General features: G+C 41.7%; 2 protein-coding genes across 12 annotated transcripts in view; one reads left to right on the forward strand and one right to left on the reverse strand.

Moving 5' to 3' along the window:
- LOC138761841 (PMS1 protein homolog 1-like) overlaps positions 1-14,594 on the reverse strand; it is a 105,617-nt gene that overhangs the window by 70,058 nt on the left and 20,965 nt on the right. For 3 of the 10 annotated variants that reach the window (XM_069934688.1, XM_069934686.1, XM_069934687.1), the window contains exon 1: positions 1,094-1,248. The exons of 2 other annotated variants lie outside the window; for them this stretch is intronic. The gene's annotated coding sequence lies outside the window, so the exon portion shown is untranslated. Of the gene's footprint in view, positions 1-1,093; positions 1,253-14,594 lie in introns of those variants that run through there. 5 more of the 10 variants (XM_069934685.1, XM_069934682.1, XM_069934691.1 and 2 more) reach the window with 3 other exon arrangements.
- On the forward strand, positions 1,198-14,537 carry LOC138761843 (ORM1-like protein 1). 2 transcript variants are annotated; one of them, XM_069934696.1, is made up of 4 exons: positions 1,198-1,340; positions 9,174-9,382; positions 11,475-11,626; positions 12,876-14,537. In XM_069934696.1, exons 2-4 carry the CDS (start codon positions 9,209-9,211, stop codon positions 13,009-13,011), a joined length of 462 nt encoding a protein of 153 aa, XP_069790797.1. In that variant the 5' UTR covers positions 1,198-1,340; positions 9,174-9,208; the 3' UTR covers positions 13,012-14,537. The 2 variants fall into 2 exon arrangements, with proteins under 2 accessions (XP_069790797.1, XP_069790798.1); XM_069934697.1 differs by lacking the exon at positions 1,198-1,340 and adding an exon at positions 1,373-1,437.

A 14,594-nucleotide genomic window follows, 5' to 3' on the forward strand; every position in this document is an offset into this window, starting at 1 on the left:
TCTGGTGCTGGAGAGTCCTTCATTGCACAATTTCTTCAGTCCAAGAGAGCCAGAAAGAATCAGAATTTATTGACGTGAATTGGTTGTTTTGGGGCAGCAAATATTGCTATAAATTACATTTCAACAATAAATAGTACGAGAAAAATAGGATGGAGTGAGATCATGTCTATTTCATGGTCCATTCCAAAATCCGATGGCAGAGGGGAAGAAGCTGTACTTGTGCCACTGGGTGCTGGTCTTCAGGCTCCTGCAGCTGCTTCCTTCTGACAGCAGTGCGAAGAGGTCATGGTGTGGGTGGTGGGGGTCCTTGAGGATAGAGGCTGCTTTCCAGTGGCTATGCCTCATTTGGAGTTGGAGGAGATTTGGTATGTCACTAAAAACTTGCAGATTTGTGCAGGCATACTATGGAGGGCATTCTGTCTGGCTGCATCACAGTCTGGTATGAAGGACAGGAAAAAAAACCTCAGAGTCACCCACACCATGACCTCTTCGCACTGCTGTCAGAAGGAAGCAGCTGCAGGAGCCTGAAGACCAGCACCCAGTGGCACAAGTACAGCTTCTTCCCCTCTGCCATCGGATTTTGGAATGGACCATGAAATAGACATGATCTCACTCCATCCTATTTTTCTTGTACTATTTATTGTTGAAATGTAATTTATAGCAATATTTGCTGCCCCAAAGCAACCAATTCACGTCAATAAATTCTGATTCTTTCTGGCTCTCTTGGACTTAAAGAAATTGTGCAATGAAGGACTCTCCAGCACCAGATGAGAGTATTTCTGCTGAACTTGTCGTCGCAACAAGCCTAAACTCTTTTCGTCTGAATGTATATTCTAATTACTTTTGCAGACTTCGGCCAGATAAATAATCAGATCCAATGACTCCCCTCCTCCCTATCAATAATGAGCGACACCGAGTGCGAAAGGAGCATCCTTTTCCCATGGTTCCGTGCGCGTGAGGTGACTCGGAGCACCCAAACCAAGTGCTTAAACTTTTCCGGTGACGTTCCAAATGGGACTCCAGCTGTCAACATGCCCTCGAAAGACTGCCTCATGACCCCCAGGCTTTTTCACCGCACCACACGGCCACTCACCCCGGGCGCCTCACACCCCATCCAACCCGCCGCCACCCGATCACAGCGTGCGCGCGTCGTCCACCGGGCGAAGGGATCGTCCGCGCTCGTGGAAATCCCGCCCTTCGGTCCGTGGCCCGCCGCCGCCGGGAGCTCCGGCCGGCCATTGGACGAGGAGGAGCGCTGCGGCCGTCGCTCAAAACTGCGTCACACTACTTCCGTTCTAAAGGGAGTTGAAAAACCAAGAACCCAGCGAATGGTGGGACAGGTATGGATTTGAGAGTGACGTCTGGTTTTAAAATCAGCCTTTTCGCCCTAGCGACGCGGTCACTGGGTTGGGGTGAACTCTGGTGCGAATCGTTCCGGTGAGCGTGCTGTTTCTATGGAATGGTACATTGAGGATCGTGCAGGGCCTAGTGCTGTCAGGAGTCCTCCCCTTTGAGCCTAGATCATGACGATCGATGCAAACCACTTCGCGTTCAGCATGCCTTCTATGCGAGATCTTTAAGGTGGCAGTTCGTTTCTCTAGCACAGGCTGGGGTGAAACACGAAAGTGTGTAGAAGCGCAGCAATGCTGGAGGAACTCAGGGGGTCGTCCATGGGGGAGGGATGTATAACCGATACTTTGTGTCTGAAAAGCAGGCAGGCGCCTGAATTCAAAGGAGCAGGGAGAGGAGTGCAGATCGTTAGACAAAATGTGTTCATTGGACAGGAGAGAGGAAAGGTGAGAATGGATTGTGGGAGGGGATGGGAGTATTGGCTCGAAATGGAGAGTTGGGGGGGGGGGGGGTGGGGTGGGGGAAGGGAGGAGGAAACAATAGCCGCTTTCAGGTGCCTGGACGCAGATAAGGTGCCGGCAGACGCGGCTGGGTGGCTGCGGAGAAGAGCCCTTTCTATCACCTGAACGTGCCAGCTGAAGGAGAGCCACGTCCAAGCAAACGCCGGCTCCTGTGGACTGTGCCCATAGTCCCACTGCTGCTTTCAGGTGCTACAGGGGATTCTCGGAAGGAGGCTTAGGTAAGAGCTCTTCCTGGCTGGGTTCTCCACTTTCAGGTGGCCTCCCGACAGCCGCATAGGAGTAGAATATGCGGCTTTACATTGGGGTATTTTGGCCCCCTGAAAGTGCCTAACAAAAACTGAAGAGGGAGACTGAGCAAGAAGATAGGAGACATAGGAATAGATGGGAGGTGGTGCCAACAGAAAGCAGAGAAGTTGATGTTAGGGTGGTCACATTCTGGCAGCGCACGAGACCATGGTCAGCAAGGGAATGGGATGGGGAATTGAAATGGGTAGCCACTGGGTGATCCTTGCTATTGTGGCAGACAGAGCCCAGGTGCTCAATGAAGCAATCTTCCAGTTTGCAGTGAGTCTCTCTGATCTGGAGGAAACCACAATGAGAGCACTGGGTGAAGTATTGCCATTGCAGATTCATGGGTTGCTTCATTTGGAAGAACTGTTTGTGATCCCAAGTAATGGTGAGGGAGGAGGCTTGGGTGCAAGTGCAGCCAGGGTTAGGTGCAAAGTAGGTGATTGGTGGGAAGGTAGGAGTGGACGAAGGAGGCACGGAAGGAGCGGTCCCTGCGGAAAGCTGAGAGGAAAGGAGAAGGAAAGATGTGCCTGATGATGGGATGACATGGGTGGTGGAAATTGCAGAAGATGATATGTTAATTGCAGAGGCTGGAAGGCTGGTAGATGAGGACAAGGGGGATCCAGGATCGACAGAGATGGATGAATTGAGAGAAAGGAATGGAATCCTTACAGGGTACAGAGTGTGAGGAGGTGTGGTCGAAGTAGCTGTGGGAGTTTGTGGGTTTGTAGAAGATAGCTGTTGAGCATTTGTCTCCCAAAATGGAGATTGAGAGAAGGGAGAGTGTTACTAGAGAAGATCCAAGTGAATTTGAGGTTGAGGTGGGAGTTCATAGCAAAGTGGATAAAGTCAATAACCTCATTGTTAATGCATGAGGCAGCACCAAAGTAGTGTTGATGTCTTGGAAAAATAATTGAGGAGCTTTGCTTGTGTCAGCTTGTAGCATAGCTTGCTCCATGTAGCCAACAAAAAATTAGGCCTAGCTGGGGCCCATGTGGGTACCAATGGCTACTTCTTTGGATGAGTACAAAATCTTCCAACTCGAGGGTGATGGTGTAAGTGACTGGTGGGGTCTGCTCTCAAGAGAGGAATAAAGGGCTTTGAAACCTTTGGTATAGGGGAAATGGTGGTGTTTAGTGCTTGTATATCCATGGTAAAAATGAGGTAGTCGAGTTCAGGGAACTGAAAGTCGTTGAAGTGATGGAGAGCATATGAAGTATCATGGATGTGGGAGGGACTGGACCATGAGGACAAGACTGGATTGAGGTAGGCAGATTCCATTTCAGTGGGGTAGGAGCACACAGAAATGATGGGTCTGCTGGGATCATTTGGTTTGCGGATCTTGGGAAGGAGGTAGAACTGGGCAATGCAGTATTGGAAAATAATTAGGATGAAGGCTTTGCAACAGTGATAACTGGAAGTGACTAGTACAGAGATGGTGCATGAGACGGTGGTTTTGTTAATTTTGGTGGGTTCCTGTTGGAGGGGTAAGTAAGAGGAGGTTCTGGGAGTTGCATTCTGGCTAGGGCCAGATAGCGGTCAATGAGCCAGAACATATCAGCAGCATATTTGTCTGCAGGATGGATGGTCAGGTGGGATTAGTGTGGAGAGAGTGGAGGGTATGGCGTTCAGAGGGGTGGGATCGGAATGAGTGAGGGGAGTCGTGAAGTCGAGAAGGTTGATGTTTCGGCAGCAGATGAAAATATGGCCAAAGGCTGGCTCGAGGTGTCCAGGAGGAGGAAGGTTTAAAATGGGAGAAGGGGTGTGTAGTGGGGGGGTGGAGAATCCTGATTGTAGGTGGGCACCGAGATTAAGCCATCAGAAGAAGAGTTTGACATCGTAGCTTGCACCGAACTCGAGGTGTGGGTGAAGGGGGATGAAGATGAGGCCTCTTCTGAGAACAAAGCATTCCATTTCTGAAAGCTGGGGGTTGGAGGGGATGGTAAAGAACAGGCAGGTGTTGAGTGGGGGTGGGGAGGGGGTTGAGGGGGAAGAGAATGGGGGGAATCATGAGGTGGAGGGTAGGAAGGATCCAAGGGGGGGGAGGGTTGGGGAAGTCAGGGGAGAGGGTCCAAAGGGCCAGAGTTAGAATAGAAATGCCAAAATGACTTGATGTTATTAACATACTATTGGAAAGCAAAAGGGCTGTAGCCAATTTTGTGAGTTATTAGATCAATGGTACACCTTGGCCAAGGGTCAAAGTAAAGGCGTTTCAAAGTTTAAATTAAAAAAAAAAGGTGTGATCAGTAAAGCTAATCTTCAGTTCATTCCCTCACCCTCAAAGTTTTGGTTGCGATGATTTGATAAGATCCAGTTAAATGTTTTATCTGATAGTTTGATTGCAAATTAATTCGTATCTTTGGGCCTTTCAAACTGACCAGATTTTAAAATATAAAGCACATTGAATACCCTGTATTGAAAATGGCACTCTGATCCAGATTGACTGGTATGTAAATAAAAATCCAACATATGACACAAGGTTGGATGGTTTGAAGCATTAATTAAGTTAATTAGGACAAGTAAGACCATAACTTGAAACTTGTTTATTAACTGTCGGAGAATTGGGGACAGTATAATGGTTGGGGTGATTTTATGATATGTTGTGTTTTTTTTTAATTCTGAATAACCATTGTAAAGAGAGAGGGTGAAGCTGAAAGTTGATCTTTGTAGTATGCCACCAAATCTTGGAGATGTGATTTGAAAGCAAAATCTGAAGCTGCTCGAATTCTGGAGGGGAAAAAAAGCAGTCAAGGATTTTGATGAATGATTGTCTACCAGAAATGCTGAATGTTTCTCCTGGTAGATTGCCTGATTTGAATATTTCTGTCATTTTCTGTTTTATTGAAGATGTGATGCAAGGCAATGAGAATTTTTTTAGTTTAGACATATAGCACAGTAACAGGCTATCTCAGCCCATGAGTCCATGCTGCCCAATTACACACAATTGACTGACAGCTCCTGGTATGTTTCAAATGGTGGGAGGAAACCGGAGCACCCGGGGAAAACCCATGCAGACACAGGGAGATCATGCCAACTCCTTACATACAGCATGGGAATTGAACCTCGGTCTCGATTGCTGGAGCTGTAAAAGTGTTGCACTAACCATGCCGCCCACAAGTTGATGCATTCTAAAACCCTTCTAGCCATTCTTGAACTTGTAACTGTATTCCACTGGTGGGGGAAAAAAGCAAATAATATCTGAACTGCAACTAAATACTGTATTGATCAAATTTTTGGATGTTAAATTATTTGTTTGAGATGTATGGACCAGGAAATTAGGGAGAATTTCTACTATATAATTGCTTACATTCAAATGAGAGGCCTGAGAAGGCTTCTATTAGCTAAAAGGCAGCTTTTAGCACATTCTTGATGTGCAAGTTTGGATTAATTACTCAAGTTTTGTGGCTGGACTTCACCCATGTCCTTTTTCCAGGTTGATGTATATATATTTTTTTAAATCCAATCAAATTAATGATAAGATTAAATTGGACTAGTACAGGTAATAATGGACATGTTAGGTTAACATGAACAAAGGTGGAATGTGATTGTGAAGCATAAATAATGGCTCAGAACTGCTGAATTGGTAGTTTCTGGGATTATGACATACTCAACTAAAGCAACACTTTGGTTCGAGGAATGTAACAAGTAACTGATCTCCTGAATTAGAAAAAAATACCATGATCAAATGTAAGGTAGGCAAAGTTCTGGATCTATTTTAGATGAGGAAAAAAATAATGTGGATTTGAACAATAAGAAAATTAGAGAAAACAAAACAAATTTTCATAATGCATGAGTGTTATAAGCTAAGACATTAAAATTTGGTAAAATTGTAAAAGAGGTGCTGTGGAGAGATGAAATAATTTGATGCATAGTAAGGTTTTTTTTAAGCATTTATACACCTGTATATTTAAGTGTTTATTAAATTTCTAAATGTAGTTAAACTTCAGTGCTGGAATCACTGCAGGCAAGACTTCAGATTTAATGCCCGAGTACATACATGACATCACCTACTATCCAGGCAAGGCAGAATTACGACTTATCAATAAAGTGCACAAGTAGAGTCCTTGAATGAGTCCCTAATTGATTGAGTTTGTCGTTGAGGAGTCTGATGGTGGAGGGATAGCAACTGTTCCTGAACCTGATGGAGCAAGTCAAGTGGCACCTATACCTCTTTCTTGATGGCAGCAGCAAGAACAGAGCACATGCTGGGTGGTGTGGATCCTTGATGATTGCTGCTGCTCTCTGACGGCAGCATTTCCTGTAAATGTTCTCAATGGTGGGAAGGTTTTGCCTGTGATGTCCTGGGCTGTGTCCACTACTTTTGGAGGGCTTTGCACTTGGGGGTATTGGTGTCCCTGTACCAGACTGTGATGCAGCTGGTCAGCACACTTTTCCACTACACATCTGTAGAAATTTGCCAGGATTTCTGGTGTCATACCAAACCTCTGCAAACTCCTGAGGAAATAGAGGCATTGACATGCTTTCTTCATGATGCTATTAGTGTTGGGTCCAGGAAAGATACTCTGAAGTAGTACTCCCAAGAACTTAAATTTGCTCACCCTCTCCACCTCTGATTTCCCCCAATAATCACTGGATGGTATGGTCAACAATCAGTCCCTTAGTTTTGGTGACATTAAATACAAGGTTGTTGTTGGTGGTGCACCATTCTGCCAAGTTTACAATCTTCCTCCTGTATGGTGACTCATCAGGCAAAGCTTTCATTTTAAGAATATAGTGACGGTGGAATAAACCGTGAGTTCTTGATCATAGGTTATTGAGGTGGGAGGAACCCTGGATACAGTACACTAATGCACCTGTGGCATTGGAAAGTTGTTCATTGTTCAAGATGTGGGATAAATTTGGCAATTAGAGAGTAATTAACACATTGAATTTGTGGCTTGGCCTTTGTCTTTTCTTTGTATGTTAACTTTCAATTAATTGAATGCAGTTACTGGAAGGGTTTTGGGCAGATCTGGCTATTTTTTTTTGGTTTAGGTTTTGTGCAGGTAACAATAGGAATAATGGTCAGTTGGTCATTCCAGTACACTGAAACTGACTGCAAATTCTAGAGTTTAAGAACCCAAAAAGGTGTTGCTGCTGTTCTCTGCAACTCCACAGGGTTTGTTGAGCTGAGCATTTATAAAAAAAAAAAAAAAAAAAAAAAATTGAAATGGTTGTTTTGCTGTTTCTCCAATGTGTAATAATTAAATCTGTTGGAACATTCAAACTAAAATGTACTTGCTCTTTGCTGTCAAGGCTTGTGAAACTGCTGTAGATTCCCACTTCACGGAACTTGACTGTGATCATTGAGATCAGAAGGAAACTACAGGTCAAACGTTGGCAGCATAACCTCCTGCTTCACCACCATGTGAAATAGGAGTGTCAAAAGCTGATGGAACAAATTGCCTCTACCTCCTCGGTTTTAAGCTGTCTTGTGCAGCTTCGATCAAAGGCTACAAACTATAAAATCCTGAATCCACTTTGTTCTGTAGGACAGGAAAGGGAGTGGAATGGAACTGCTCACAAAAAATGTCCAATAAAATGTCTTGCAAGACAAAACATGTCAAGAACATTTTAGTTGGTATATAGCAGTCGAGGATGAAAGGAAAGGACAAAACAAAGATGCTAAATATCCAGAAGCAGAGAATTGGGAGAAATGACCCATCTATATAGTTCCCTGACAGTGGAAATGCAGAAAATCAGAGGGGTTTTTAATGCGCAAAAGCCGCATTATTCCCTGCTCACTTTACAGAAATAAAAGGTGAATTTACCTTTTATGCAGAGGACAGAAAAGGCAAATCATGCGGTCCTTTTATGCAGAGATTTCCCAGCAGGCTTCTGAAGGTGAAGGAGGTGGGGCATGTCGTGCAGTAGCATTGCCCGCCACCCTGACATGGAACATGCGCGTGGGAAATGAAAACGCCCTATATACAACACTATATACAGCAGGTACAAATGCTAGTGGAAATCTGTTCGAGCAGTCTTAGAACTCAAGCAGACCTTCTGCGCCTCGTAATCTCCTTTTTTGCAGATGGGTACTTTAAAATTTGTGATGTCGTCAGCCCTCCCCCCCTTAGGAGCCGCTTTTAGCAGCAATCCTTTTATACAGCAGGTGGAGTGACTTCACTCCACCTCTGACACTATCGCCCTTGGGGGAGGGAACCTGGATCGTGTTGGACCCACCGATTCACCTTTGGACCTTTTATGCAGGTAAGTCGAGTGTTTTAAAGGTAGAGGAAATCTGTCTTTACATTTCACTATAAAAGGCCCTATACTGTGTTTTGTGTATCGGAATATACCTGAAGTATAGGTCAAGACAAATCTGCACCAGTCTGCATAAACCAGTTGGATCACTGAAATTAATTTGGGATAGAAGGGATATTGAAGATAAAAAGCACAAAAAAACTGAGAATAGTAGTTATGAATTCTAATACTTTTAAATTACATATGAACACTTGGCCAAGGCTGTTTTGACCTTCCCAAACCTAACTCACCCCTTCTTAGCTCGAACACCAGTGGACCAGCTCTCATCCCTGGTGAAACTCATCAGTAATCTTGCAGCCAAGCTACCATCATTTTGCTTTTCAAGTTCAAGCACTTTTTCATCCAGATGCTACTTTTCCTCTCCTCTATCTGTTTGATTTCCCCCCCCACCTCCCTGCACCCCCACCAGAACCCTTCTGAGGCATCTTGAGAATAAACTAGTTGAAGGATTAGAGTTCAAAACTGTCACTAACCATAGAGATTGTTTGTGGGGGGGTGGATAGAGCAATTTTTTTAATATACAGGAATTATGGAAAATTATGCAATATTATACAATAGCGTGAAAAGTATTCACTTTTCCAAAGAAAAACTGAGTAAATATTTGATACTGAACTGCCATTTAATAGCTCTCAAATAAGTTTTGATGGCATCTTCAAGCAGCTGGAGTAGAATTGATGACTCAAGTACCTCAGTATGCTTTGAATAGCACACTTCAGAATTTGTATTGACGTCCTATAATTTTGATTTCAGGAAAGTTGTGAATTTTATCCTTTGAAGGTGGAAAGATGAATGTGGGTGTTGCACACAGTGAAGTCAATCCTAACACAAGGGTGATGAACAGCCGAGGAATATGGTTGACCTATGCGCTTGGTGTTGGAATGCTTCATATTGTGCTCTTGAGTATCCCCTTCTTCACTGTTCCAGTTGTATGGACTTTAACCAACGTCATCCACAACTTGGTGAGTAACTTGTTTTCATTGTTAAATTTTTTTATGATGATTCTTGAACTTGTTGCCATTAGTTTTGCACTTGGTGTAGGGCTCACTTTTTAAGACTGAATACAACAGTCTAGATTTTTGTTTACAGCAATACACAGACTCAACTTTGATATCTGCAGACTTTTCTTCTTTCTCCAGATTTTCATCTACAATCTAATTTCAATATATCCACCTGAATTTAGTTTTAAACTATTGCTTAATTGTAGAGATTTTAAAATATTCTCCAAGATGTCATGCACAATTTGGATTCATAAAATTATTATAATAGACCATTTGGTTTGCTCCTAGTGGAGCAAACCTGTCCATTCCTGTCATTGTAGGAGGCCTTAATTTAAGTTCCAAATTATTTGTATATTTCTTGCTGGGAAAATTGCTAACCTGCACTGAATGTAGTAACAGCATCATCCCCTCAAAACTGGGCAGCAAACTCCAAGACTTAAATCACAAAAATCTGAGAGACACTGGTTGAAGTAAAAAGACAAAATGCTGGGGAAGCTCAACAGGTCAAACATTTGTCCTTTATGTAGCAAAGGTTGATCAATACCCAACATTTCAGGCTTTAGCCCTTCATCAAGGTGTAAACTTTGATGAATGTCTCAAGCCCAAAACATTGGTTCTGTATCTTTGCCTTTGCCCTCATAAAGCACACTGACTTGCTGAGCTTCTCCAGCATTTTGTATTTTTACAAACTCCAAGACCTGGGCCTCAATACCCCACTGCATAAATGGATCCTGGATTTCCTTACCTCCAGACCACAATCAGTGAGGATTAGTCAGAACATTTCCTCCACAATCTCCATCACCACAGGACTGCATACTTAGTCCCCTGCTTCTACTAGCTATACACCTATGACTGTGTGGCTTAGTACAACAACACTACTATCTACAAATTTGTTGACTATACCAGGGGAATGGGTTGTATAAAGAAAGGCGATGAGTCAGCATACAGGAGGGAGATTGAAAACTTGGCTAAATGCTGTACTAACAACAACCTCGCACTCCATGTCACCAAAACCAAGGAGTTGATTGTGAATTTTAGGAAGGGGAAACCAGAAGAGTATGATCCAGTGATCATTGGAGAATCAGTGGTGGAGAGGGTGAGCAAATAGAAATTCCTGGGAGAGTCACTATGTCAGAGGACCTTTCCTAGACCCAACATACTAATGTGAAGAAATCATGTCAGCACCTCCTTTTTCTCAGGAATTTATGGAGGTTTGGTATGACATCGGAATGTGTAGTGGCAAGTGTGCTAATCAGCTGCATCATGGCCTGGTATGGAGGCACCAATATTTCTGAGCGGAAAGCCCATAAAAGGTAGTGGACACAGCCCAGTACATCAAAGGCAAAATTCTCCCAACCGTCAAGATAACCTATGTGGAATGCAGCTGTCTGAGAGCAGCAGCAGTCAACAGAATCAAAATTAATAGTCATGAAATTCAGTGTTTTACAGCCACATCATAGGGCAAACATTCATTTTATAACCATCTTACAACATTACTATAAATTAAAAAAAAATAGCTGATCACAAAAAGTAAGGCAGTGGCTTTGGTTCATTGATTATTCAGGAATCTGATGGAGGTGGGGGAAGCTGTCCTTGTGCCACTGAGTGTTTATCTTTTGGCTCCACTCCACCCAATACGTTCTCGGTTCTCGCTGTTGCCATCTGGAAAGAGGTATAGGTGCCACAAGACTCTCACCACCACGTTCAGGGACAGATGCTACTCCTCCACCATTAGATTCCTAAATAACAAACCTAATCAGTGACTTGTTTAAGGACTCTTACTTTGCACACTATCGATTATTGAATATTTATTTTCTATACTGCAGTTTGTTTGCATTTCCTTGTTTACATCTCTTTTGTATTATCTTTTTGTACTATTGATAAGTATAAATTCTGCCTGGCCTGCAGAAAATTGTCAGGGCTGTATATGATGTCATGAATGTACTCTGACAATTAAAATTGAACTTTGAACATAAAATCTTTGGTTTCTGGTTGTCTTCTGTTTAAAGGGTTTGTAAATATTACTAATTTGTCTGATATTTGCTTGTTGCAGGGAATGTATGTGTTCTTGCATGCAGTCAAGGGGACACCCTTTGAAACACCTGATCAAGGGAAAGCTAGACTTCTGACACATTGGGAACAATTGGATTATGGAGTACAGTTTACATCTTCCAGAAAATTCCTCACCATATCACCAATTATTCTGTAAGAACCTATTTCTTTAAGTGTTCTTGAAACTCTACCAGTCTGACTTTTGATTAGCTTTAAACCAACGTTCAGTGTTCTTGATAGGAGTGTGAATTATTGAAACCAATTATTGAAACTATACCTTCTGTTGTGAAAGCAATGAAAATGAGTGCAAACTTGATTCTTAATTAACCTTTTCAAATTGAGTTGGGGGAGAGCTCAATTACAATTAGCTTTTGGAAAATGAACCCTATTTTGTGAAATACCAAAGGGAAAATTAGGACAGCAATGATGCAAATTGATTGATAGTATCCTTGTTCCTGTTAAATGATGGTACAAAGTAACAATGGAAGCCTATTCTCTGCATTACTTTTTTTTTGACCAGTATGTGTGTGCAAAATAAAGGTAGGATTTGAGCATGGGGACATGTCTTGTAGTTGTTCCTACATTGTTAGCAAGGAGGGCAAGCTTGATATTCTGATCTAGCGGAGGAGATATTGGGCATGCAATTAAGGTGATATGGATTCCATATTTGAAGGATTCTGTATTGGTGGATTGGACTTGTACAATTTCTTCCTCTAAAATCCCTGTAATTTGAATGGTAGTAAGACATGGTGAATAATTCAAACTGCAACCAAAGTTGCATCAGCCCGACTACTCCAATTATATATTATTATACCTTGGGCATCATTAGTTTTGATTAATTTCATTTTGAAAGGAGGTTGGAGTATTTTAAAGTTTAATTTAGACATGCAGCATGGTAACAGGCCCTTCTGGCCCATGAGCCTGTGCCACCCAAATACCCTGGTAAATTTTGAAGAGTGGGAGGAAACTGGAGCACCAGGAGGAAACCCAGGAGACACAGGGAGAACATACAAACTCCTTGCAGACAGCGCTGGATTTGAACCCAGTTCGCTAGTGCTGCAATAGCGTTGCGCTAACCGTTTTGCTAACCGTGTTTTTCCTGAAGGAAATTGAAAAATGACAAGGTATTGCAGTATATTTCCATCAATGGCTCACCTCGTGATCCTGGAGCTGGCCAGCTGTACATGGTCATTAAATTTGTTGATGGATATAACGAAAGACAACAGAACACTCCAAATTTTTTTTTGTGTGTGTGTATAAATCTGAGTATCCTGTTGCAGAATTATTGGGGTAAATGCACAAATTTTGTATAGCTTTCAAACTTAATTTAAAGCCTAATCTTAAAAAAAAAAAAAATTGCTGCTTTTGTTTGTTTATTCTGCTGTTTTTGTTCTTGTTGTAGGTACTTTCTGGCCAGTTTTTACACCAAGTATGATCCAACACATTTTATTGTCAACACTGTTTCTCTTTTGACAGTGTTGATTCCCAAGCTGCCTCAATTACATGGAGTTCGGATCCTTGGAATCAATAAGTACTGAATTAGAAATTGTCATCCACCTGCTAACTAGCTTGTTACATGTACTGGGAAGACTTAAAACTGGTAATCTGCTGTACTGTTATTGAGCAGTCCATATATCTTTCTGCTGTTTTCATTGTTTGTAACCATTTCAAAATGCTATTTATAATCATGGTTTTGTAATGGGATAAACTAATGAAATCTGGTCATTTGGAACTGCTATACTTAATCCTGTAAAAAGCTTCCCAGGAAAAATCTGGGCGGGCCCAGCTCTGACATGGGAAGGAACTTGACAAGGCTAAACAAAGTTGGCCAAGTGTATAAGACAGAAGTTGCATGGAGGTGTTGCAACTTTGGACCCTTGGAGTGCAGTGTATACTGAGGTACAGAATATTGGGGCACTGCTGTGTATAAAATGAGTGTCAGTTTTTGAATTTTATGATTTTTGTCATTTTGATTGAAGGCATGCTGTTTCTTTCAAGATTATACAAATGGTACAAGATTGATTTATAAATCGCAAAATTCTTGAAGCTAATGTATGTGATTATAGATTCCTTTTTACCACATTGGTCTAGTTGGTGAAACATTTGTATGTTTTGAGTAATTTGCCAGTGTTCAGTCAATTGTGTAAAAGCAGTTTTTGTATTCATGTGCTTATGAATGCCAGAATTACTAAATAGTATTTCAGGAAAAAACTTGCCATGTTTTGAAGATTTATGTGGTTGTTTTGGTTAATGATCTTTTAAAAAGGTTGATGCCAAAGATTCCCACCTCTTCTCTACCGCTTATTTACTTTGGTGTTGGCAATGAGATAAAAATGCCAAAGTTCATGTGCTTAGAACTGCCATGGCAATTTCTCAATCTCTTGCATGCTTTCAGGAAAATATATGAAGCAGGAGCTAATTACCTGTATAAAGAGGATATTAGACCTGTCTCCCAGCTGCAATTGCAGTTCTTGGGGAGCTCAAATGACATGATGTTGGGAACAGGATGTCCATTTACTTTCTCAGCCTAATATTTTCCCTTTTATCTTCATAAACTCTTGCACCTAATTTGAAGAATTGGATAAGTAACCCAAATTATTGACTCTAAACATGGGCTGTTGACACATCAAGATCTTACAAGTTCAAGAGATTTCTCAGCAACACAAATGTCAATCGAGGTTAGTTTACCATTCTGTATTATAACAGGTGCATACAAAAGAAGACATGAATCTACTGTTTCTTTAAACTTGTGATTTTGTGATAATGGTGAAAAAAAAATATAATTAAAAAAAAATGTTTGAGGGAATTGCTCTTTCTGTTACTGGTATTTCCAAATGCAAACCATCTACATGTTCTATGCAATATTCTTTGGAATTTGATTCTTCAATAAAAAGTTTTGAGCTTGCAATATTGTGGCCCATGCTTTTTTAAAAAGTGTAATTAACTTTTAGAAATGCAATGTGGAATTTTGAATGGTTGCCTCTTTGATGTGTTGCTGTTTCAGTGTAATATGAAATGTGTATTTTGCTGTAATCAATTTTCATAAATTTATTTTTGAATTTGGCATGATGAGAATTTTATCAGTGTCTTCAGTTTTTTAATTGCTCAGGGCATGGAGTAT

This window comes from Narcine bancroftii, chromosome 4 (assembly GCF_036971445.1).
Source record: "Narcine bancroftii isolate sNarBan1 chromosome 4, sNarBan1.hap1, whole genome shotgun sequence".
Classification (NCBI taxonomy): Eukaryota; Metazoa; Chordata; class Chondrichthyes; order Torpediniformes; family Narcinidae; genus Narcine; species Narcine bancroftii.